The 27,424-nt window shown below is 37.0% G+C and overlaps 1 protein-coding gene across 1 annotated transcript in view; it reads left to right on the top strand.

Annotated features, from left to right (window-relative positions):
• LOC114053716 (thymocyte selection-associated high mobility group box protein TOX) overlaps positions 1-26,356 on the top strand; it is a 371,079-nt gene extending 344,723 nt beyond the window's left edge. The window contains exons 7-9 of the mRNA XM_027876845.1: positions 12,385-12,771; positions 23,265-23,416; positions 23,909-26,356. Coding sequence (XP_027732646.1) covers positions 12,385-12,771; positions 23,265-23,416; positions 23,909-23,945 — 576 coding nt within the window. The 3' untranslated portion in view covers positions 23,946-26,356. The remainder of the gene's footprint in view (positions 1-12,384; positions 12,772-23,264; positions 23,417-23,908) is intronic.
• The last annotated feature ends 1,068 nt before the right edge of the window (positions 26,357-27,424 follow it).

Genomic DNA, 27,424 nt, shown 5'->3' with positions numbered 1-27,424 from the left:
AGGTAACACTATGCAGATTGCCAGAACGCCATAACACTGACTAAGCCTTTACTTTCAAAACAAGTGTCCTTAGATTTGCTCTTAGTTGCAACTTTGGGTATTATTCTATCTCAGAATTGCAACCTACAGTACACAGCAATTTGTATAAATGCTTGGAATCGCCATTTCTGCATTTAAAAAACCAAGCACTTTTTTACAGCTTACTCTGACATTTTTCTTTGGCAGTAGGAATTTTGCTGGAGCTGTTAAATGTCTATTTATGTACAGCTATCTATTGTATGTATACAAATTGAAGGAGAGGGGTAAACACCCACTATCCAGATAGAAAAGAATGCCCTGATGTTATGAATGGGTGGATAGATATGCAACATAATCTTGCAGGTGACTGCAGAAAACTTACCAGCCCATCATCATATCAATCAATAAACATGTATTAAGCACCTACTATGTACCACTCCATGTGCTAATTACGGGGGACACAAAAAGAGGCAAAAGACAGTCTCATCCCTCAAAGAGCTTACAATCTAATGGGAGAGATGATATGCAAACAAATATATACAAAGCAAGCCATATACAGGGCAAATAAGAAATCATTAACAGAGGGAAGCCCCTAGAATCAAGAGGGGTTGGAGAAGGCTTCCTATAGAAGGTGGGATTTTAGTTGGGACTTAAAGTAAGCTAGAATAGTCAGTAAGAGCAGAGGAGAAAGAGAGCATTCCAGGCATTAGAGATAGCCAGAGAAAATGCTCAGTGTTTAGAGATGAAGTGTCTTCTTCAAGGAACAGCCAGGTGGCCAATGTCACTGAATTAAAGAGTATATGTCAGGGAGTAAGGTATCAGAAGACTGGAAAGGTAGGAGAGGACTAAGTTATGAGGGCTTTGAATGCCAGAGTATTTTATATTTGTTCTTAGAAGCAATTGGAATCCATTGGAGTTTGTTGAGTAAAAGTTGGAGGGGAGAAGGTGGAGGCAAGGGGGCAGCCAACATGATTAGACCTGCACTTCAAGAAAAGCACTTTAGTGGCTGAATGGAGGATGGATTGCACTGGGGAGAGATTTGAGGCAAGCAGACCCACCAGCAGGCTATTGCAATAATCCAGGTGTGAAGTGATGAACGCTTGTACTAGAATGGTGGCAGTGTCAAAAGAGAGGTTGCAGAGGTGAAATCAGCAGACCTTGGCAACAGCTTAGATGTAGGGGTTGAGAGATAGTAAGGAATCCAGGATATAGGTTGTAAGCCTGAGGGACAGGGAAGATGGTATTGCCCTCCACAGTAATAAGGAAGGTAGGAGTTGGGCAGGGGGAAGTTTTAGGAAGAAAGCAAGTGGATTTTGTTTCAGACATATTGAGTTTAACATATCTACTGGACATCCAATTCAAGATATCTGAAAGATATTTGGAGATGTGAGATTGGCAGTCAGCAGAGAGATTGAGAATGATTAGCATAGAGAAGGTAATTAAATCTTTGGGAGCTGATGAGATCACCAAGTCAAGTAATATAGAGGGAGAAGAGAAGAAGACCCAGGACAGAACCCTGAGGGACACTTCAGGTTAGAGGGCATGATCTATTTTTTTTATGCTTTTTTGGTGAGGCAGTCTGGGTTAAGTGACTTGCCCAGGGTCACACAGCTAGTAAGTATCAAGTGTCTGAGGCTGGATTTGAACTCAGGTCCCCCTGACTCCAAGGCCAGAACTCTATCCACTTCACCACCTAGCTGCCCAAGGGCATGATCTAAAGGAGGGTCCAGCAAAAGAGACATGGAAGCAGCAGTCAGATGGGTAGGAAGAAAACCTAGAGAGAAGAAAGTATCAAGGAGGAGAAAGTGATCAACAGTGTCAAAGGCTGCAGAAATATCAAGAAAAATGAGGATTGAGAAAAGAACATTTGATTTGGAAACTAAGAGATCATTAGTAACTTGGGAGGGAGTAGTTTCAGTGGAATGATATGGTTAGAAGTCAGATTGTAAAATCCTAAGAAGAGAATAAAGAGAAGAGAAAGTGGAGACACTTATTGTAGAAGCTTTTTCAAGGAATTTAGCTACAAAGGGCAGAAGAGATATAGGATGACAGTTAGTGGGGATGAAAGGGTTTAGCAAGGGTTTGGTTTTTTTTCAGGATGAGAGAGATGTAGGCATGTTTGTAGACAGTAGAAAATGAGCCTGTAGAGAGGAAGGAATTGAAAATAAGTGATAGAGTGGGGATGACAGAGGAGGCAGTCTGTTGGAGAAGAAAAAATAGAATGGGGTCATTTAAACAAGTAGAGGGGTTAGCCTTGTTAATTAGTAAGACCACTTCATCATGTGAGATGGGGTGGAGGAAGGAGTGGCAGAAGGCACCTGAAAGTCTATGGAATTGTATTATATTCATAATAAGTCAGTCTTTGAGCCATAGAATGCACCTTAGTTAGACATCATTTAGTCTAATCTCTTACTACAGACATGGACAGAGAGAGGAAGTAACTTACTCCTGTTTACCAGTCTAATACTCTTTTTACTACATCATTTTTAAACTACCATTCCCCTCTAAACTGTTACATGAAGCAAAAGGAAGGCAGAGAAATAAATAAACATGTATATAGCACCTAGTACATGCCAGGCGTGGTGTTAAACATTTTACAGATTTTGTCTCATTTGATCCTCACAGCAATTCTGCAAGGTAATTGCTGTTATTAATCCCATTTTACAGTTAAGGAAACTGAGGCAAACAGAGGTTTAAGTGTCTTACCCAGAGTCATACAGCTAGCAAATAACTGAAGCTGGATTTGAACTGAGGTCTTCCTGAGCCCAGCACTTGATACACTACACTGCTAGCTGCCTCCGTAAGCATGAAAAGTATAGCGTACCTTGTTCGTATTTTAACAATAAAATATAAAATTTTTAAAATATTTTAAAGTGTACTCATTAAGAAAATCTAAAGATACCTTAATAATGAAATGTTTGATTCATGAAATAAAATCAGAAAATGGAGATAATGTTGATGCAACTTATATTGTTGGGAAGAAAGTGCTTTGTAAATTTTTAAAGAACTAGATAAGAGTGTTATTAGTAATATTTACTTTTAGAGCTAAACATATTTTGACTTAATTCAACAAATATGTATCAAATGCTCATTAGGCACAGCAAATATGATAGAAACCCTTCTGTCTAGGAACTTACAATCTAGTGATGTTTAAACAGCACCCAAGTAAACTACAAAAGAGGGGTCTAGGCATTCACGTGGAATTATATCAATCCCCTATTTCATCAGAATAAATGTCTGTAATTTGATATAGCTACATGTTCCTCCCCTTAAAACCTTGCTGCCATCTTGAATTATACATATGATCTCCGTACCTCAAGTCTTTCCCTACACTAATCTATGTAGCAGCCAAAGCAATTTTCCTCAAGTAAAATTCTGACCATGTTACTACCTCCTACTCAATCAATTTCCTATGTGGCTCCCCATGACCTCTGTTTTCCAATGTAAACTCCCCTTTGTCATTTAAGCTCTTTGCAACAATGTCCTTTCTTGAATCTACAATCTCCTTGGTACATTAGTACCCTCCATATAGTCTATACACAATTAATACTGATCTTTTTGCATTTTCTCACAGTGTGACATCTCCCATCTCCATGTTTTGTTTTGTTTTGTTTTGTTTTGCACTGGTTGCACCCTTCATCTCATATTCTTTCCCCATCTTTGTTTTCCATCAACAAGTTTAAGCATCACCTTCCAAATAAGGCCTTTTCTGGTCTTCCTGTACTTCCAGAACCTTCCCATCCTTGATCTCTTTGTGAATACTGTGTATGCATTTTTGTTTTGTGTATATGAGTATACACATATACATATGTAGCTATGTAAATATATATATATATATATATATATCCATGTATACATGTGTCTATATATATATATATATTTACACATACACATAATATTCACATGCGTATGTTGTTTCCCTCTCCCTTCCCCTTTTACAATGTAAATTCCTTGAGGGTAAGGATTGTTTTGCTTTTATCTTTGCATCCCCAGTACTTGGAATAATGCTTCTACATAGGAAATGTTTAAAAAGTGCTAATTAATTGTTTGATTGAATTTTGATAGGAATTTTCTCAATATTAAATGGATTCACCAAAATGGTGCTGCAGTCAAAAACTCACGAGTCAAAGGGCCACATATCATAGCATCCTGACTAGTATATGAGCCTCTGGGTGTAGCTCAGGCTGCCTCCCCTCATCCCCTTCAATGAGACCAATTTTTCCCTAGCTAGCAACAGAGACACTGTGGACCCAAGCAGCACCTTCACACTCCTAATTTTCCTTATGCCCAACTCTCTCATACCTGATCTAAAGAGAATGATGAAGTCTTAGAGACTGTTAATATTCTTATTAAAGATGGAAACAATTCTTGATATTAAGCCAGAGATTAACAGCATTCGCTTTGAAGTTGTTAGATTATTTTGTTAAAGGGAATACTATCCAATTAATGTAGGTGGCCTTTTTGATCTATTTAGACCTGAAATAAATTGAGTTCTAAAAGAAATTATATAAGAAGTTTGAGAATCAAAACCATAGTAGAAAAGAATAAACACTGCTTTTCCCATATAGAGGAGATTCCAGGTAACATTTTTTGAGTTATTCTTCCAACCATGGTGATGAGGTAGACTGCATGCAGTGAGTCATCCATGATCCCTAATAATTGGCCTTACCTGCCCCTGCAATTTACTCTTCTATAGGGGAAGGGAACATGATCACAGGAAATAGTAAATAATATAATGAGAAAACTATTTTGTAAGTATATGGCATATTAAGGGAAGGAAAGATTTCTTTGTCAAGAACATCTTAAATTTCTGGCATTTTAATTTTTTAATCATTGCAAAACAATGTAGAAACACTACAGAAATGTGCCAAGGGCATGACAAGTAAGTACCGAAACACAAAGTTGCCAGGGTATCCTGGCATGAATGGTGTTATGTGGCTTCTGGAGTTAGAGTTAGGAACAAGGGGAAAAGGAATACAGATTGGGAGGTGGAGGAGTGGGAAAGAACAGGCCCAGATGTTACCAAGCATAGTCTTTTGAAAGCTTTACATAGGACCTAAGATGGGAATGGGATGACCAATGCTTTAAGAAAAAAAAGTATGCTCCATTATTGTCTTCCAAAGTCACCTTGGGAGATTATATGTGTGTTAAAAGGCAGAGTAGTATAGTAGGTACAGTGTCAGACCAGGAATTCTTGTGCTTGCATCCTGTCTTAGAAAACCATATGACCTTGGACAGGGCATTTAGCTGCTCTCAGCCTCAGTTTCTTCATCTATAATATGGGGATAAGATATAGATAGATAGATAAATAGATAGATATATGTATGTATACACACACACATATACTTATATACATATATACACATGTATATACGTAAGTATATGTGTATGTATATACATATATAATCAGTCACCTCAAAGAGCTGGTGTGCAGATCAGGCAAAATGCTCTATAAATTTTAAAGCACTATTTGAAAAAATATTCTAATTTCAGTGATGCTGCCATTGTACCAAATTTGGAACCCACCTCTGCTGTTGGATTTGCCTTCAAAGAAAGCCGATAAGTCTGTCTACAAAACAATGAGCATCTTTACTTCCTAATCACAGTGGATTTTTTGACCCAAAATTCCTGAAAATCAAATCCATCCTCAAAGGATGAAAAATTGTCACTATATTTAAAAAGATTGCCAATAGCTAGAAAAGCAATTCCTAAGTAGGCTTGGTTTGGAACAGTGTCGACATTCTCATGTGTTTATGGCCTCTGAAAGTGTCTACCTTGGAAAAGACAACACTCACCTGGAGATGAGCATTCATTTGTGAGACCTCATTTCTAACTTTAAAGAATTTGTCTTTTCATTTTCTCATGGGATTACAGGACCATAGATTTAGAGCTGGAAAAGAACTTAGAGATAATCTAAGACTTAGAGATAATCCAACCCCCTTATCTTACAAATGAGGGACCAGAAGTTATGTGACTTGCCAAAGATCACAGATAGAAAGTAGCAGGGGCAGCATTTGAATTCAGATCCCTGGCTCCAAATCCAGTATTTTTTCCACTTGACCAGTGGTGTCAAACTCAAATAGAAATAGGGTCATTAATCTGTACATAAGGATCCCTGTGGCCACATATTGACTTAGTTTTAAAATGTACTGTTATCTGTGTTTTATTGTCTTTCTATTTATTTTGTTATTTCCCAATGACATTTTAATCTGGTTCCAGCACCCATGGGCCACATATTTGACAACTCTCCACTACACCAAGGTGGTAAAAGACCCTAACTTATAAAGAGAATGACATTAGAAGCCTCTATTTCATGTACAAAAGAGAAGAAGGAGGATAATGTTCAATCAAATTATGAAGTATCCTTTTACCATGCCCATAATACAGAAACACAGCGCTCAAATTAAATTGAAGGGCAGTAAATTTAAAACAAATAAAAGAAATGATTTCTTTTTACAGCATGAGGTAAAGTGGCAGAATTCAGTGCCATGGAAAGCCATTGAGACAAATACTGTGTCTGAATTTTAAAATGGGCTGGATAATTTTATGACTGTTAACATAAAATTTGCAGCTCTGTAAGCCCAGACAGTGATTTAAAGATAATAAAATCTCATGCTTCAGGGTGCAAGTTAATCACCTGCAAGGGCCAGGAAGAATCCCCCCCCATATGTAACAATGCACAATAGAGTAAGTACATAAAATTTTGTTTAATTCCCAATGCATCGAGTAGTGGTCAGTACTGAAATCAGGGAATCAAATTAGATGGTCTATTAATTTGATTTGGTTCGGCAACTCTTGTGGTGTTACCTCCAGTGAGTTTTATATCTTCTGTTGATACTTCCCTATTTTAAATAACAACTGCTATGTCAATCTTTCACTTTTATAGCACACATCACCATAGTATGGAGGCAGTCACATATATAGTAGAGTCTTCATTATCCAGAGTAAATGGGACTGAGATAATTTGAAATAACCAAAAACTTAGTTAATAATCCTAGAAAATCCTGGAGCATAGAGCAGAGCAAAGTATACTGCATATTTTTAACATCCCAAAAGGATATTGAAAGGAATGTTCTATGAGGGGTCTTAGCCAGGAATATCATTGGGTTCTTTAATTAAGTTACTATGGCTTATAAGGAAAGATCTTCAGCATTTGTGTCCCTTTGTAGACAGTAGGCCTGTAGGAGATAGTGCACACTCAGAAGTTAACCACAAGAGCAAATTCCACCCATAACAATGTCAGCTTCACTCAGGTGATTTTCAAATGAGTGTTCACTGGACAATTACATTTGTCAAGTGAAATATAGATCAAAGAAAAGTTATTAGCGTTGGGGGTTATAAACAGAGATTTGATTCATTTTATTTAAGTGAGAAATTCAATTCAATTCAACAAGCATTGAATTTAAAGACACTTCCCTATAAGCATATTTGACTTGCTTTTGTCCCATTCTTTTTCAATTTCCAATAGGGCAAAACAAAATTGAGTACTACCTTTTTGAAATTTAAAAAAGATGTGTTTTTTTTCTTACTGTTTAGTAATTGAGTTAGAATTTTATAAGAAGGAGAGTAGTATATTCAAAAAACAGAAAGCCAGCATAGCCGCCGTATTATGTTCATTAAGGGGAATTTGGAGAGAAAAAAGCTGGAAAATAAGGCTACAGTCAAGTCACAGAGGATCCTGAATGACAGCTGAAGGAGTTAGGTTTATTCAGCAACAGGGAAATACTTGGAGTTTTTACAGGGACCAAAGCAGAGGAAACCCGTATAATCAGAAACATCATAGTACCAGTTGGAGGTGTAATAATTCATTTGGGAGAGTCACAGGGGAGAGGTTAGGGCTGAAAATAAAGATTTGGTTTTACATACACACACACACAGACACACACACACACGCACGCACACACACACACACACACACACACACAAATGCTTTAAGGTTTACAAAATATTTAATAAATATTATCTCATTTTATCCATACAACTCTGGAAACTAGGTACTGTTTTTATCATCTCCATTTTAAGGATGAAAATAAAGATTTTGGTAATATTCTGATATTTAAAAAGTAGGCATATGGAAATGAGTTTAGCCTCATTTTGCTTGACCCAAGAGAACTGAACTAGGTATAACAGGTAGAGATTATGGAGAGGTTGCTCTATTTATCAAATAATTTAAGTCATTCAAAAGTGGGATGGGCTGCCTTGAAAGATCATAGGCTTTTCTTCACTGGAGGTCTTAAGATGGAACTAGAATGGTCACTTGTCAGGGATGGTCGTATGGAATGGACTAGATAACTTCTGAAGTCCTTTCCAACTCTGAAATTCTGTGAGTTTATGAAATTGTCAGAAAAATAACAAAAAGAGAAGAGGAAAGCCGAGGACAGAGGACTAAGAAGTATCACCTTTAAGGAGCAGGAAGAGGAAGAGTCATCCAAAGAGAGTGAGAGTTAATAGCCAATGATCCAGGAGAAGAACCAGAAAAGCATAATAAATTTAATAAACAGAAGCAGTTTTGGTCAATATACATGATTTTCTTTTGAGACAAGAAATACAATTCTTTAAGTAGAAACTTAATTTATATTTGCCATTTGGGGGGATAAAAAAATGTGTGGAATTCAGTGATTTCTCTGAACAATAACAAAAAAAAAGCAAATTCATACAGCAGTGCATCTGGGCTCTCCTGAATTATTTATTGCTGTTACAAATTTATCATGAATATATTTAAGTCAAATTTATTTACACAAATTTACTTGTGCCAACAACATTGAAATAACAGCTATTATACACTAAATTCTAATTTCTGGGGTGATTATGTGAGTACATCTGAATAACAAGGCTTATGTATATGAAATTTTACACACATTCAGACACACACAAACACACACATTCCTGTGTTAGATCTGACCTCAGACACTTCCTAAATGTATGGCTCTGGACAAGTAACTTAACTTCTGTTTGCCTCGATTTTCTCAACTGTAAAAGTGTGATATTAATAGCACCTATATTGACAGAGTTGTTGTAAGAATCAAATGAAATATTTGTAAGGAACATTTAACAAAGTGCCTGTCACATAGAAGGCACAATATAAAAGCTTATTTCATACACACACACACACACACACACACACACACACACACACACACATTATATTTTGTTAACTGGCAAAAGGCACCTAGGTGATTATACTATAGAGAAGCATAAAGGAAACATTTTCAATTGCATTCACCCCATATGTATCGATCATAGAAAGAACGCAACTGTCTCTCCTACTTAGAGTAAAAAACAATTGGAAAGCATTATATAAATTAAAGTTCAGTTGAAAAATTGAACCTCCTTTTAACTCATTATTAACATTGTGTAATCCCCTCTTCCTTATGTGAAATTGAATTCAATAGTTAGTTAACAAACACCTATAGGTGGCAGAGTGGATAGAGTGCCAGGCCTGGAGTCAGGATGACTCAAGTTCAAATTTAGCTTCAGATACTTACTAACTATGTGACCCTGGTCAAGTCATTTGACCTTTGTTTGCTTCAGTTTCATCATCCATAAAATGGGGATAATAAAAACAGCACCTATTTGCCAGAGCTGTTGTGAGGATAAAATGAGATATTATTTATTAAACATTTTATAAACCTTAAAGCACTAATGTGCGTGTGTGTGTGTGTGTGTGTGTGTGTGTGTGTGTGTGTGCGCTAGTGGTAAATTCTAGTTATTATTATATAAATGCTAGTTATTATATGTTAGAAAAGGCTGATCAAACACATGTAAATGAGGATATAGTTTTAAATCTTCTGCTAATAAAGAAAATATGAAAGTGAAAAATTCAAAAACATTTAGAGAAAGACCTGATTAGAAATTATATCATGAAATTACTCTGATCCCACTGTCCTTGCATGAAAAAGAAATTTTATCTTTTATATTCATAATTCAGGTGGTGCCTTAAAATATTTGTCTTTATTTAAGGAGGTTTTTTCAGCATTGATGGGACACATAGAAATATGTCACAATTAGAAAATTCATATAAGAGGTGGAAATTTTTAGTGTTCATTAGTATGTACTCTGTATGAAGTATTACTGAGTCTAGCAGATCCCCATGTTTCAATCAAATAAAACATGTGTCTGGTTTTTTTTCTAAAAGTTCAGATACAAGTCTTTCATATCAACTTCTAGTACAGTGCCAGGCACTGTACTAATAAAATACTTTACAAATATTATCTCATTTGATCCTCTCAACAACCCTGCAAGGTAGGTCCTATTATTATTCCCATTTTATAGTTTTGGAAACTAGGCCCACAAAGGTTAAGTAACTTGCCCAGGGTCACATAGCTAGTAAGTGTTTGAGGTCAAATTTGACCTCAAATCTTCCTGATTCCAGGCCTAGTATGTGCGTTAGTATATAGTTTGTAGTTTTCTTCAAGTCAACATACATATGCAGCTTTATTGTTATTGTTATGTCCATTGAATTTTCTCACTTTATTGGCCAGAACTTTTTTTAAATTGCTACCAGGGTTGTAGCTTGTTTGTTTGTTTGTTTGTTTGTTTGTTTTTAACAGTCCTATATCATCATGCATGATAAAGCAGTTTTTGTAAATGTGAGTATTGGCTGGTTGGTGGCGGTGGTGCATAGATCAGGAAGAAGCCAATAGACCTTTCCAGGCTCAGCTCAGCCAGCAGTGCTGAAAGCAACAACAAACTTATTTTGAGTTGTAAACTGAATAAATGTGACTTGGAGGTCACATTATGAGGGCACACATGAATCTTCAAGGCCTTGTTTTGACAAAATGGCTTCTTTCTCCAAGGGTTCATTTTTAGCATTTTTCTCCAGCTGGTTTCACCTTTCACCAGTTATTTTGTTAACCCCTCCTCCCCCTGCAAAATTAGTAGGTAGGTTCATGAGTATGGGTAATTCTTGTTTGTTTTTCCTCCCTAGTCCAGAATTGTCCTTACATTATGATAAGGAAATTCTGAGATACAAACTCCTCCCACCTTTGTTCATAATTCATTTGAGAACTCATCTATAATTTATAGTCCTAAAGAGTTGTCTGGGGCACTTTGAAATTAAATGACTTACCTAGGGCCACATAACTGAACGAGGACTTGAACCCACGTCTTCCTGATTTCAAGGCCTCCCCTTTATCCACTACACCAAAGAAAAATGCCTACAATCTAATTCTGAACAATTTTCTGGCTTTCAGTGGAATGAATTTAGTTTATAAGTCAATTAAAAGATCATTAGGAAATTAGTATATGACTGAGTGGAAAATTTTTAAGGCAAAATTACAGTAATTTATGATGGAGTCTCAAAATTAGGAAAGAGGTTATTTTTATCCAAATCATTATGAAGAACAATTCATCACTAACTACTTAAAGAAATCAAAATGAGCTCTGCAGTGAGTTACTTTAAAGATATGTTAATGTTGTTCTTTGCAATTTAGGTAATTTATTTCAGCAGTCTGTTCCTCAAAACCCATTTCCAACAATTCCCGTTCTCTCATTGCAGTTGTTGTGGTCAATTTTCTTGGTCCCACTGGGAATAAAAATAAGTAACAAAAATGTAATCCGGGGGCAGCTAGGTGACTCAGTGGATAGAGCTCTGGCTTTGAAGTCAGAAGGACCTGAGCTCAAATCTGGCCTCTGACACTTGACACGTACTAGCTGTGTGACTCTGGGCAAGTCACTTAACCCCGATTTCCTCACTAAAAAAAAAAAAAAAGGCAAAAAAAATGTAATCTATAAGAGAAGCTCAAAGATGAGCCTTCATAAAGTACACTACAACTCTGATTCCGGTAGAACAATAGTGATACTCTCTTATTTTCAAATAACCTGGAAAGTCAGCAACTTAAATATTAGAATTTAAAGAGGGGAAAATCTAGACTGTATTATTTTAGAGGTAATATGACAGCTGGAAAAAGAAAGGCAAGATAGAACAGTGGGCCAGGGTAAGGAGACACTAAGTTAAGACAGTTTGTTCTGTAGTTGGACCAGCCACATAACCTCAGGCAAATCCCTTTCTGAACCTCAATTTCTTCATCTGGAAGATGAAGATATTTGTGCTACCTAACTCACAGTGTTGATGTGAGGATAGTACATTGTAAACTGTAAAGTACCATATAAAATAAAACAAGATCAAGTGTACAGAGACTATTATTTGACTAATACCCTATTGGTAAGGTTACATGAAGATATTTTCTTACTGAGTCAGGGAGCCCAGAATGTACTCCAATCCAATAAGCATTATTAAGTGTCTACAGTGTGCAAGGATGCTAAAAGGTATCATTCATGAATATAAGAACAAGTACTCTTGAATATAGAAATTAGCCTGTGTGCTTACCCATCTTAAAGTGCTATTTTTGTCTGTTTTCTCCACAGAGTTACAATGAACCTGTTGATGTTAAAACATCCCAGCCTCCTCAGCTGATTAATTCTAAACAGTCGGTGTTCCATGGGCCCACCCAAGCTCATTCAGCCCTCTACTTAAGTTCCCACTATCACCAACAGCCGGGAATGAATCCTCATGTAACTGCCATGCACCCTAGTCTCCCCAGGAACATAGCACCGAAACCTAATAACCAAATGCCAGTGACTGTCTCTATAGCCAACATGGCGGTGTCTCCTCCTCCTCCCCTTCAGATCAGCCCACCTCTTCACCAGCATCTCAATATACAGCAACACCAGCCAATCACAATGCAGCAGTCAATTGGAAACCAACTACCAATGCAGGTCCAGTCTGCCTTACATTCACCCACAATGCAACAAGTAAGTATTATTTTGCTAACTCTTGACTCTAGCCTCTTTTGTTAACCACAGAACAAGATTACTTATTATGATAAGTGGGGAAGGACTTTTATCTTTTTTTTCTGTTCTGCAGAATAGGTTTATTGTACTTTTACGGCATGTCAATGTAACAGAAGCTTTAAAAAGTATGAAAGAAGTAAAAGGAAGGCTGAATAGTAGAAAGTGCAGATGCAGAAAGGGAGAAGTGTTAGTATTCAATAAATATAGTTCCGCTCTTTGGAAAAGTAGAGTGATGAGCGTGTGGTACATCATAAAGTCACAAGAATTCTTGATGCTGTTTCTTCTCAAAAGCATGGGTTCCTTCCCACAGAATCTATTTTGTTGTACACTTCTCTCCCAGCTTCATGCCACATGCTTTGTTTGTTTTTCTGGGATTAGCAATTCTTGTTTTCAAAAGATGCTAAAGATCCTCAAGCTACTATCTAAGTTAGGAAATCTTAACCTTTTTGGTGTTGTGCACTCCTTTTGTAATCTGGTAAAGCCAATTAACCCCTTCTTGGGATAATGTTTTTAAATGCATAAAATAAAATACATAGGATCATGAAGGAAACCAATTATAGTGAAACAGTTATCCAAAAAAAAAAAAGGAAAAAAGATAAGTTCACAGACTATCTCTGATTTAGGTAGAAAAGTCTTATCATTTAATAATATGGATGAGTGAGCTCAAAGCCTGGAAAATTTTTGTGAGTCATTATATACTTAATAAAGGTGAAGTCCTGGCTAGGCAGAGGAAGATCCTATCTTTGCCCCTTAGTTTTATTCCATTTCTTTCCTTCCCCCTCCCCCATTCATTTGGGTTTGGGAATTGGGAACCTGGAGGACCTCAGGGATCTGGATAGTCTACTGGAAGAGTAGCCTTTACCTGAATGATGACTTGTTGTAGTTTAGCTACTGGAAATTAGATGGGTAGTCATATAGACTTTCTGGCCATAAGCTAATGAGAGAAGTCTGATGTGGACTAAAGCCTTATTGATCAGGAAGTACAGTTTAATATATAGAATTAAGGCTGAGGGCACTAATTAACTGACTGTTTTGAAAAGAGCTTGGTGCTTGAGGCAAAGAGTCTCCTTCTATTGAGCAAAACCTATTTTAGGCCTTGGTCTGAGAAGAAATAGACATTCAGACAGACAGACAGAGAGCTTGTGTAGGACTCAGGAGTGTGTTAGAGTTTCTGCCCTTTATTCTAAAGCAAGGGTTCTTAACTCTTTTTTGTGTGTGAATAATGGACCCCTTTTCAGAATAATGTTTTTTAAATACATGAAATAAATTACTTAAGATAACAAAGGAAACTAATTTCACTGAAATAAATATGTATTTTTCCCCATCTAAATTCAAGGACTTCAGGACTCCCTGGTCTGTGGACTGTAGTTTAATAACTCCTATTCTAAAAGATCTGTAGCAAGGAAAGCTTTACAGCTTTAAACCAAAATAGCCAGGACAGAACCTACTCATCCTATTGTGAGGAAGTAAGAGCACCTCATCTACTGACTCCAAATGAAGCTAGAATCTGAAAGCAGAAAAGTGTCACAACCACGTGCCTGAGTGTTGTTGCCCCTGGCAGTGTCCAGCAGTGATCAACATGGACCAATGGAGCATCGCTGAGGAGCAAACATGCCAGACCAATTATCTAATGCCCTTGGATTCTTGGGAACATGAGAAAATGCCTTTAATTGATATCCTTGTTGAACCCAGTTAATGTTAGGTGACATAATCAAGCTCATGTTTCCTTTGGTGAAGGCATTACTGGGGCAACCTCCTTGCTGAACAAGAATTTCAGAATACTGAGAGATCCTAAAACCATTGCCCAAACAAGTTAAGATAAGTTTGTGCAGCCATTAAATTAAGCCTTATTTTTCAACCCAAATAATATATTGGTCATTAGAGCTACAACTAAAATATTCAGATTTTAGATCCTACAGAGCTAGAAATCTAAGCCCCATGTAATTTATATTGTAGCAGACAGGAAAAGCAATCATATTCAGTCAAGAATTTGCTGTTAAGACTAACATTATTATAGATTACTGGCTGCTTATTGTCAATTAGATAATTTCCAGGCCTGGGAGATCTGGCTCAGTTTTGAGATCCAATTAGTTGAGAAGAATGATCTTTTTTCTCAAGTCTACCATGTTCCTTGAGCCAAGAACAGTAATAATCATCAACCCCTTTTTCTTGACCACTTCCACCAAATCAGTTACTCCATTAGAGAAGAGAAATAAGGAAATAAGGAAAAATTCTTTTCACACCTGTGTTTTATCCATTTATGAGAGTTTATCTTCAGGGTCATATTTATTCTTTGCCTGTTATAAACAATACATCTTTACTCTTTAATGATAAGTGAAACAGTGATTACTTGAAAGCTGTGGTACATATAATAAATTATCTGCTTGTTATGGTGGAGGGAATTCTAGCTAATTCAATATCATGGTTAATTGGGAGTTAGTTCATCCATGGATTGCCAGGTCTTAAACTATTACAATACAATAAGTCAAAACAACAAGCATTTATTAAGTACCTACTATGTGCAAGCACTGTGCTAAGCATTGGGGATATGATCAATAAAAAGAAAGGTAGTTCCTGCCCTCAAAGAGTTTATTACGTAATGTGGGGAGATAACACACAACAGGAGAAAAGAAAGCAGAGTTGGAGGGATATACCAAGGAGTACCCAACATGGAGCCATCTTGCTCCGTGGAGTCGGAACAAAGCAGAGCAGCAAATGCAGAGTGGAGTTGGCCCAAAAGTCCAGTTTCTGCCCTCCACAAAGGAAGTAATTGGGAGAAGATTGGTACTCTACCCTCCTGCCCTCCAAACAGAGGGGAGAGGAGACTGAGGGAGGTGGTGTCAGGCAAGCTTGAATTAACCCATAGTGATGAGATTAGAGATGATGAGCTTAACCTGAAAAGGGTGTCTTTTGATGGGCATGACCTGAGAGGAGCATTCTCTTTCCTGGAGTTATAATGATTATTACCTTGTAGTGCTTCAGGATCACCATTACCAGCATAATTACTATATATTAATAAGTCTGGAAATACAAGTTATTAGTCTATTGCCTTATCAGAAAGGGAAACATGGTCCTTGCAGGCCATGTTGATGACCCACAAAGTCAACTTCTCTACTATTCAGCATAGGGAAATAACCAATCTTTCTCAAAGTTAGTCTGTTTTCTTTTTCTGAACCCAGAACATACCTATCTAGATTGGTTCCAAGCCTATCACCAGGGAGCCACTAGATTTGAGATATTTAAGCATAAATAAAGAAGGCAGGTATGGTGTAGTAGATATAGAACTAGTCAGAGACAGGGTCCAAGTACAACCTTTGATTCTTATTGTTAGCTTTTGTGAACCTAGCCAAGTCACTTAACTTTCCGGTGCTTCAAGCAACAAAATGAGGTGCAATTGACTTTGATGGATTATGTCCAGGGATGTGCTAGTAATTGTTTAACATCTGGTTCTCTGAAAAAGAAAATACAGACAAAACATACTTAAATTATATTCACTTTTAAATGAACAGGGGTTACTCTTATTTATGCTTACATATACCATCAAGTATTGGATCCTCTCCCTCTCTCTTATCTCCATCCTCCCTCCCAATTCATAGGACTTTCAGCTTTGTTGTTGTTGTTGTTATTGTTGTTGTTGTTGTTCAGTCATTTTAGTCATTCCAACTCTTTGTGACCCCATTTGGGGTTTTCTTGACAGAGGTATTGGAGTAGTTTGTTATTTCCTTCTCCAGCTCATTTGACAGATGAGAAACCAAGGCAAAGAGGGTTAAGTGACTTGCTTAGGATCACACAGCTCTAAGTATCTGAGGCCAGATTTGAACTCAGGAAGATGAGTCTCTGATTTCCCTCATTTTCACATGGTAGGTGCTGAATAAATTCCACTTGAATCAAATTGATATTGTTTTTCAAATGGCATAGACATCCCTTTAGGAGGTAGTTTGAGCATAATCTTGCCTGAAAGTGGGGGTAGGGGGTGGGAAGGTAGATTAGCTGCCATCCTAGCCTATCCAGGTTTATGAGACTAAGATCCAAGCATTTTCCAATATGTCAAGCATTCATTTATACTTTTGGTGGCACTTTATCTGCTAATGTCATAACAATATTTTTAGAATCCAAACTATTCTTCTTATGAAACCACTTTCTACCCAAGGATACTAGGCATGTTCATATATTTAAACAAAAAAAAGTTAATATCTATAGTATTTTTAAAATAATCTCATATTTCAGTATTCCTTTGGTTATTTTCTTTTACTTTAGAAAATAAATGTATACTACAGAATGATTGCATAGTCCACCAGGAGTAATAGTCTCATTTTTTCTAGTATATATTTTACACAGAAAACCGATGGACCTAGTTTATTTGTCCAGAATTCTTCCCTTTTTCCTGCTCCACTATATTGTTGAATGAGGTCAAGAGAAAAAAATCATTAATATCTGTCAACTTCCTTTATAACCTTAAGGAAAAATCTTTGTATGATATCATACAGACAGATTTTCAATTTCCTTGTGTAATAAACAGATGCTTTAGGATTTGGATGTAATTTAAAGGTTTAAAAAAAATCACATTGAGATTGATGAATAAATCAGTTGTGAAGACAAAAACATTGATGCCTGTTGAAAATACCTCTCCAGACAGGCAGGAAATGAAATTAGTTCCCCGTAAAGTGTGGGGATGAGTATCACTGCTTAGTTGTGCTGCAGGCTTTTTAGGACTTGCAATAGTGGCACAAGGAAACTGCTAGGGCTACAGAAATCTAATTAAAGAGCAAATGTCCCTTCTGACATCAAATTAATCTTTATCAAGTTCCCTATTTTTATTTCAATCTGGCACCACAAAATGAAATTTAAAATTCTAGGCATGTTGCAAAACAGTTGGCAGTTTTTCTCTTGAGCATTACAATGCAAAACATTCAGCATTGTTTAATTAGACCTCTCAGCATTCCTTTTTTTTTTAATTTTTGATCATCAGAGTTTGTTACAGAATTAGATAAATAATGCCCCTCAAATGAGCCCACAAGTTTAATCCTTGTAGCTATCTCTTCATTTTCAGCATCAGAAATAGATTCCATTTTGACTGGGAAGAAGTTGGAAGAATGTTCATTTGCATCATGGTTCTGCTCTTCTCTCTTTGACCTTCACTTTTAATCTCATTAGTAACCTTCTAAAATTTAGACATTGTAGTACTGAGATCTTAAATGTTTTCATTTTGTACACAGTTTCTGTTTTTGACCTTGCAAAACTAGGCACTAATTTATCTAACCTTAGAGTAGATTAAATGGAAATGATGTTTTCCTGATGATCTATTCCCCAGATTGTTTTCTTCCTTATTGTAGAAAAGGCAGTAGGGTTTTTTTTAATTTTACTTGGTTCCATACATTTTGCTGAATTGATACATTTTTATCATAATGTTTTAGAATATTTTATTATTGTATAGTGTGTTTCCTTTATATAAAAGGGGTGCCCTGTTCACATTGATCCATCATATTCATTTCCTACATCTCTTCCACCAGAGTTCAAATAGTTCTTGGTAAGAATTCACACTCATGTTTCTTTGATGGGTGCTGACTAAAAGTACAAAATGAGGCCATTGAGCCTATTACCTCATTTCACTTTTAAGAGCTTACTCCCTCCTATGTGTCTAGCACTGCACTAGCACTGTGTGTCTAAGACTGTGAAAGGCCATAGCAGAAGTTGTACAACAAGGTAATTAATGATAAAAGTAAGAATAATCAATCCATCAATCAACCAGCATATATTAAGTACTTACTATGTGCCAGGCAAGACTATAATTAAATACATGCCTGCTCTTGGAAAATGATTAAAATTCTTTGCATCAAAGAGTCATGTGGATGCTGAGAGAAAGATTTGGATTGGAAAGGATAGGTTGGAATTCAATTCAACTCAATTTTTAAAAATAACCATTGAGCGCATAATATGTGCAAGGCTTTGTACTTGCTTCTGGGGGTATAAAAATACATATGACATAGACCCTGCCTACAAGGAGTTTATAATCTATTGTGGGGAAGGTGGCCAATATGTACATAAATAACTTATGATAAAAGAGAGGGTGTAATAAGTTTGAAATTCAGATCCTGGGGAAAGAACTATAAGAAATTTAAAGGAGGCAGAGGGGGGGTGACAAAAGGAGGTCAGGAGCTGTCAGTCTCTCAAGTAAGACCTTAAAGGAATGGAGAGACTTCAAAAGAAGGAGATAGGGAAAGAAGTAGAGATCATCCCAGGCATAAGGGAGGAAAAAAAGCATATGAACAAAAGCAGGAAAACAGGAGAGGGAAGGATGAAAATGAGGGGTTTAGAATAGTCCAGAGTGGCAAGAATGTGGAGCATGTGAAAGGGAGTAGGATGAGATAAGTCTAGAAAGAGAGAGCACCCAGATTATTGAGACCTTGACTCTTGGGACCTGAAGTTAATGCTTTACTCAGTAAGCAATGAGGAGTCAGTCAAGGTTTTTGAGTGGAGGAATGATAAGAGGAATGACATCAGAGCACTGCATTAGGAAGATTACACACCAGCAATGTAAAAGATCAATTAGAGCCCCAGTCTGATGCCAATCTACCATTTTAGATTTATCTCATATACTCTATATTATGACTAAACCCATCTATCCCTCATTTTCACCCTGCTTTCTCCTTGGGATGAATCAAAAAGGAGACAGCCTGGTGATAGGAAGTCCATCTTGGACACCATTTCCCAAAAGATTTCTCCGTTACCCCATCACGCTCTACGTTGTATTGCAGTATACCTATCTATATAACATCTTATAGCAGCATGGTGTGCAAGATAAGCTTGGAATCAGGGAAACCCAGGTTCAAGTCTTACCTCTGACCTGCATGAACTATATGACCTTGGCTAGTGATTTAATCTCTCAGCTATGCCAATCTCCTCTCCCCTAAAAGGTGATGTCTTATTCCCCCTAGTAGATTGTAAACTCTCAAAGTCTAACTCTCTACCCTGTCCTTGTCTATGTATCACTAGCTTTTAGCACCATTCCTTGCACCTAATAGGTACTTAATAAATGTATGTGGAATTTGTTTACAGATGCTTAGAGCCTGAACTAGGGTGGTTACACTGAGACAGTGGAAAGAATGGGATAGATGAAAGATATATTGCCAAGGTATTGGCATATTGGTAACATTGGCAGCTAGGTGGCACAGTGGCTAGCATGCCAGGGAGTCAGCAAGACTCATCTTCCTTAGTTCAAATCTGGCCTCAGATACTTACTAACTGTGTGATCCCAGGCAAATGACTTACCCCCGTTTGCCTCAGTTCCTCATCTATAAAATGATCTGGAGAATAAATGGCAAGCCACTCTAGTATCATTGCCAAGAAAACCCCAAATGGGGTCATGAAGAGCTGGACACGACTGAAACAACTCAGCAACAACAACGATATTGTCAAGGTATAATAAACAGGATTTGACAACTGTTCCTAGGTGGTAGATGACAGAGAAGAGCCAAAGGTGACTCCAAAGTGACGAGATTTAGTGATTAAGAAGATGGGGGTGCCATAAACAGAAGAAAAATAAAGATAGAACTCATCAACTCCTCTACCACACAAACCCCACCACCACTAGCTCTGCCCCCTCAAAAAAAGTCATCTGTAGCTCTTTAGTAAGAGACACAAACTAGTTGTTAGGGATTTAATCAAATAGGCATTATTTAGTCTACATGAATCCAAATAACCTGTTTAGCTGAATTGTTTATTTTTTTTCTTTTGATTGTTTTTACATCAAATGAGCTTTGGTTTCAGATTCAGGGAGAAGCACAGGGGAATAAGCATTTATTAAGTGGCTACTATGTGCCAGGTACTGTGGTAAGCTCTTTATCTCATTTGATCCTTACAACAACCCTACAAGGTAGGTATTCTCATTTTACAGTTGAGGAAACTGAGGCAAACAGAGGTTAAGTGACTTGCCTAGGGTCAAATTTGAATTCAGGTCTTCCTGACTCCAGGTCCAGCACTCTATACACTGTACCACCTAGCTCCTTACTGAGTCAAGGAACCTGGGTACAAATCTCAGTTCTGTTATTTGCTTCTTTTGACCTTGGGCAAGTCACTTAAACTGTCTGACCCTAGTTTCTCCATACATACTATGATGGAATTGGACTAATAGGCCTTTGAAGTCCCTTTCAGCTCTAAATCTATGCTGCTAAATAGTTGCATCTTTAGTGAGGATATGCACACCTATTGCGCACATTATTCCCATCATTTGATTTTGCAATTAAATTGAAAAAGAAGGTGATGATGTCTTTTTACTTCAGATAAATTACCTTCTTCCTTTTGTCCTCAGTTTTCCCATCTGTAAAAGGAGGATGTGGGGCTATGTAATCTCTAATGCGCCCTCCAGTTCTAGCATAGAGATAGAGAAGGTACCTGTGATTTCTTTAATGAGAGACTCCCACCTATTCAGATTGGCAATTCATCGCCTTTTTGTCTTAGAGAGTTGCCTGGGCACTGAGAATTTAAGTGACTGGCATTATATGGTATAATAGAAAGGACAATAATTATGATGGTGATAATCAATGTCCATTTATACAGGGTGGTATTTCATATCAGTGAGCCCCAGGCATTTATATCAAGTTTTCAAAAAATGAATAAAAGACCAAGGAAATAAACGTGTTTAAAATGAATTCTAGTACTGTCAGACATTTCAGAATCTTCTATAATATTGTATCATCCAAAACATAACCAATAAGTAAATAAATGGCAAATCAATTTTTTTAAGATCAAATGATCTTAACCTGGTCTCAGACACTTGCTGTGAGACCCTGGACAAGTCACTTAACCCTGTTTGCCTCAGTTCCTCATCTATAAAATGAGCTGGAGATGGAAATGGCAAATCACTCCAGTATCTTTGCCAAGAACACCCCCAATGGGGTTACAAAGAGTCAAACACAACTGAAATGACTGAACAACAACAAAGAATTAGTGAATGGGACATGGTATTTTCCTTCTTTGTACTAAATTGTCTGTGTGTTTATTGTAATGATTGACATTTAAATAATGCCTGGCAAATAATATGTGTTATATAAATGCTTATTCCCTTTCCCTTCCATTTCCCTCAAGTCTCTGAATTTTTCTAGGATGAGATACATAGGTGAGATTTGTAGTAGAAAAAGACAGCCATGATATATTAACTAAGTGTTTTATTTTGGGTATTTCCAACAAAGCTTGGTTGGATTATTCTTGAATTCACTAGATAAGCTGAAAATAATTCTTTGCATGATTTCTGTTTACTTGATCCATCTACATATTTCCGAGATTCTGTCCTTGAATTCCTAATGACTCCTAGTATTGAAAGTGAACCCTTCACCATACTATTATACTGAAAGAATCTTCCTGAAATCTGATTGTTGTGTCCCAGCTAATACGCTTTTCAATTAAAAAATATTTGCTCTACCTTACACTTTCTCTTTCTCTGCTTTCCAGCGGCAAGTTGTTATGAGTCCTTCTCTCTGCATTAGTCCAACAACTGCTCAAAAGCTTTGGTTGAATTTTTGTTTAGTTGAGAAAGAAGTACAAATAACAGAAGAAGCAGATGGTCTCTGTGATTGAATGAAAAAAAAGGGTTTTGAGAACAATGTGTGAATAGGTGTAGTCTAATAAAACACTCAGCCACCTGCTGCCTGCATCCTTCAAAAAAAGATTCTGTTGCATATTCTGGGAATTAACTACTGGGGTATCCTTAGGTTTAATGAAGGAAAAAGTAAACTCTGAGGGTTGTAGAAGCTATTCCCCTCCTCGCCACCCGTGTTTGGATTCAGTTATCATCTCTCTAGCTTAAAATTTTCCTTAGTTTAACAACTTTATGCTCTAAAGTATAACTACATGTGAACTAACAGGCTTTCAAATCAAGGTGGCACAGTGGATGGAGCATCAATTTTCCAATCAGGAAGACTCATCTTCCTCAGTTCAAATCTGACCCCAGACACTTACTAGCTGTGTGGCCCTGGACAAGTCACTTAATCCTGTTTGCCCCAGTTTCCTCATCTGTAAAATGAGCTGGAGAAGGAAATGACAAACCACTCCATTATCTTTGCCAAGAAAATCCAAATGGGGTCATGAAGCGTTGGACGAGACTGAAACTGAAATGACTGAACAACAACAAAGAATTAGGTCCATGGGACTTGGCATTTTACTTCTTTGTATTAAGTTGTCTGAGTCTATATTGTAATGACTGACATTTAAATAACGTTCTACTCTTTGCAAATCACCTTATGTGCATAGCGTTACCTGATCCTTTTGCTATAGTTATTATACATATTTCACTGAGGAGGAAACTGAGGCTAAGAGGTTAAGTGACTTGCCCAAGGTGACATAGTGAGTAGTGGTTTGAGACAATTCAAACCTTCCTCCAAGTCTAACTCCAATTTGCTTGCGGTAAATGGATAGTTAATGAGCAAGTGTCGATTCTAAAAACCTGATTTCTTTTTCAGGGGTTTACTCTTCAACCTGATTATCAGACTATTATCAATCCCACATCTACAGCTGCACAGGTTGTAACCCAAGCAATGGAGTACGTACGTTCAGGCTGCAGAAATCCTCCAGCACAGACTGTGGACTGGAATAATGACTACTGCAGTAATGGGTAAGCAGCCAGGGAATGCCTCCTTTATTTTAAACTACATTTGGCACGTAAGTAGAGTCCCTTGTTTTTATGAGAGGCGAAAAGAAGATGACAGGCCACACCTTTGTCTCTTTTTCTGATATTTACAAAAGAAGTTCATCCAGAAGAGCTCTTTGCGTTTGGTCAGCCCCGCAAAATGATGCTCCAGGAATTATGAAGCAGGCTTCTGGCTTCTTCCAGTAAGCCACACCTTTTAGGTAACTTCACAGTAGTACCTCTACTCACCTCCATTTTTCATGCTAGCAATGAGGCCATTCTCTGGAACAACAGTGGAATCAGTCCATTAACAAGCACTGATTAGGTACTAACTGTGTACCAGGCACAGTTCTAAGGGAAAGCAAAAGGGGGGAGGGGGAGAGAGAGTGAAAAGAATTTCTTCCCTCTATTGACCACCCAAAGGTGTGTGGCCAGCATAACCACCTCTGTATGTATGTTTGTTTTCTCCCCATGCAGGAGCATGCAGAGGGACAAAGCGCTGTACCTTACCTGAAAATCAGATCGCCTCTTCTTTCCAAGAAGGAATGCAGGGAAGTCTTTTCACCATGGATTGCTTTGTGCAGTCAAGGCAGTTCTGCAATTTATTAGAAAATATAAGTTGCTAAGCACTTAGGACTATTTGAGCTTGTGGGTCACCCACCCTGGGAAAAAAAAATAGTCATGCTTCTTTCTTTATTGTTTCTCTCCCCCCCACCCCCATTCCCTAAATCCTTTACGGACATTGTTTTTCTTCTTCCCTGAGGGAAACTTGGACCATTCAGATTTTATGTTGGTTTTTTGTTGTGAAGTGCTTCGCTATAGTAACTGCCTTAGCAACTGTAGATGTCTCGGATTAAAGTCCTGGATTTTCCATTGGTTTTCATAATGGGTGTTTATATGAAACTACTAAAGACTTTTTAAATGGCTTGATGTAGCAGTCATAGCAAGTTTGTAAATAGCATCTATGTTACACTCTCCTAGAGTATAAAATGTGAATGTTTTTGTAGCTAAATTGTAATTGGAAACTGGCTCATTCCAGTTTATTGATTTCACAATAGGGGTTAAATTGGCAAACATTCATATTTTTACTTCATTTTTAAAAAAAACAACTGACTAATAGTTCTATATTTTCAAAATATTTGAGAAAAAATATTCCCAAATGATTTTAATTTAAAAACCAATTGGCTTTGTCTCATTGATCAGACAAAAAAAAACATTTTGGGGGAAGCGCAAACACATTTATTTTGTACTGCAGAAAAAAAATTGCTTTTTTGTATCACTTTTTGTGTAATGGTTAGTAAATGTCATTTAAGTCCTTTTATGTATAAAACTGCCAAATGCTTACCTGGTATTTTATTAGATGCAGAAACAGATTGGAAACAGCTAAATTATAACCTTTACATATGGCTCTGTATTATTGTTTCTTCATACTGTGTCTGTATTTAATCTTTTTTTATGGAACCTGTTGCGCCTATTTATGAAATAATAAATATAGGTGTTTGTAAGTAAATTTGTTAGCATTTTAAAGAGGTTTCTTTGATGTTTTAACTTTTGCTGGCAAAAAAATATTCACACCTGGTGTGAATACTTTATTATTTAGTTTTTACAGTGACATGAATAAAGCCAAACCTGCTTTTCATTTAGCAGCAAATGAAAGTAACCAATCCTTATTTCTGCATTTCTTTGGTTGATGCAAAAGCAAAACGATCCTATTTAAGAACTTCCCTTCTTGATCCAACGAAACAGGGAACTATCCTAAAAGACACATGAACCACAAGACTAAACAAACAAAAGGGTCCTTCATCTAAAAAGAGTTGCTTCTTGGTTCTCAGTCCAGTTTTAGTTAATAAAAAAAAACTTTAAAGTAAAAGAAGAGCAAAATAGAGAAAATCAGCCTGAACTGACCAAAATGCCTCCTCCAGTTACATTTAATGGACATTCAGAAAGTTTATGAGAATGAATGAATTAGGGTCAGGGTGGGGGTGGGGGAAAGGGTGTGGAAAGAAGGGAGTTAAGGGAAACACAGCCATCTAAAATTCCTCCAAAAATGAAAGGTGAGTGACCAAGGCAGCAGGGAGAAAGAAAAAGAAACTCAGAAGCAAAAATCAATCATAAAAAATGAGATTCTTGTTGTCCTTTGTGGCCACTACATTTCTCTTCTCCCTCCAGAAGTCCTGTGCTTGTCAGAGGAATTACATGGGTGCAAGAGACCTGCAGAAGAACAGAGGGCTATGAGAATCTAGCTGGACATATGTACGGCTTGTAGATCAAAGACCACTAGCAAACCAGACCCTTATGGAGGATTGTATCCAGGAAGCTAGCCTAGTTGGTAATCAGGGGAATGGCTGATGTCTCTTTCATGCAGTGTGTGAAATAAACTTAGCGATTTAACTAAATACAAATATATGCATTGTGTAATCCAGTCAGAATTAAAAAGACAAAAGGTATGCTTGCTTTGGAATGATTTTAGGCATTGTACAACCTTGAATCACTTGAGCATGTAATAACTAATAAATAATGCAGATCCAATGTGATTATTAAAATGACTGTAGCTGAGAGCTCTAATTTTCCTGTCTTGAAACTGTATAAGAACTCATGTGATTGAGTTCACAGCTTATTGTTTGTCTGTTTAGCATTTTAGAAATATACCAGCACTACTAATTACCTAATGTCTTTTATTTATTATATTATGATAAAAATTTTCAGTCGCATTAATTATAAAATGAGAAGGTAATTACTAGAGTGAGAACAACCCGATTTGACTTTGACAGGCAGTTTGTACAGGAAAGTACTATGTTGTTTACGTCCTTTCTAGAGCAGGTGTACAACCAGGGTAGGAACAGTGTTGAAATTCAATACCAAATACAGTAAAAAACATAAATGTAAATAAAAGAAAATACATCGTAAATAAAAATACTTATCATGTGTGACCGGATTCTATTTGATTATCCATTGGTCTCTGAAAGAAAAACCCCAGTCAGATGAGAAATTCCAAAAGGATATCTTGGCAGAATTGATCAGGCAGAAAAAGAAATATGCTTACCCTGACTTCCTCCCCCCTTTCCCCAAGATCCTCATATCCAAAACACTTAAAGAAGGTGCCTTTATCAGGATGACCCTCTAGGGAAGTGATACATTTTCGGAGGAGTCTTCGATATTTAGACATGGGGCTCACCATTCTAGAATCATGTCTGGACAGAGTAAAGAGCCAATGGTTCGGATAAAATGACTCACTACATGTGGAGTAATAATTCTGAGAGGTAATGACAAAACAGAGGTGTAAGTGAAGGTCCCAGTTATTGTCCTAAAGAAATATCTCTGTCAAATTCAGCCATGATCATGAACATGGAACTTCATCAGCACATTTGAAAAGCATAGACAAAAAGACAGACCATTAAAAGGAAGGGGAATGATGGGGAAAGGGGGAGGGGACTGTAGAAGTGGTAATCTGAGCATGTTGATATTCCTACAAATGTCAGAGTCAATAATGGAAAGATAGTCAAATAATGATTCAAAAAGTTATTCCCTGGGATTGTTTTCATCTTGATACATTAAAAAGATGGAGAGTGGTCTAATGAGGCATCAGCAGTCAATAAGAAATCATGACCAAAGTGATCTACAGTTCATAGGGAAGTAGAAGAAAATCTCCAAAGCAGATTTAAGAATTGATGTATCAGTGGCCAGATTCCTGTTCCCCTAGATACACTGGAATCATTGTTGAGCCCCTCGGAAGGTACTCCTGGGTAACAGAGACAATCAGTTTGACTCCAACTTTAGAAGAAATCTCAAGTTAAAATTATTGAATGTTCTATGGAATCCTGGAAGAAATTCCCAAGGAGGCAATGAGAAACTGCATGTGCTAATAACTTTTTTTATTTACAAGATGGATTACTTTAAGCCATTTGTAAATGTCACATTGCATTAAATTGACTGCCTTTTAAATGACTCCCCCTATTATGACTTCATGTTTTTAGGGTGCCAGTTATATTTTGC

The sequence above is a fragment of the Vombatus ursinus genome, unplaced genomic scaffold (genome assembly GCF_900497805.2).
Source record: "Vombatus ursinus unplaced genomic scaffold, bare-nosed wombat genome assembly UNPS02014812.1, whole genome shotgun sequence".
Lineage (NCBI taxonomy): Eukaryota > Metazoa > Chordata > Mammalia > Diprotodontia > Vombatidae > Vombatus > Vombatus ursinus.
Note: the sequence above shows the minus strand (reverse complement) of the source record. Positions and strands in the feature narration are given on the sequence as shown.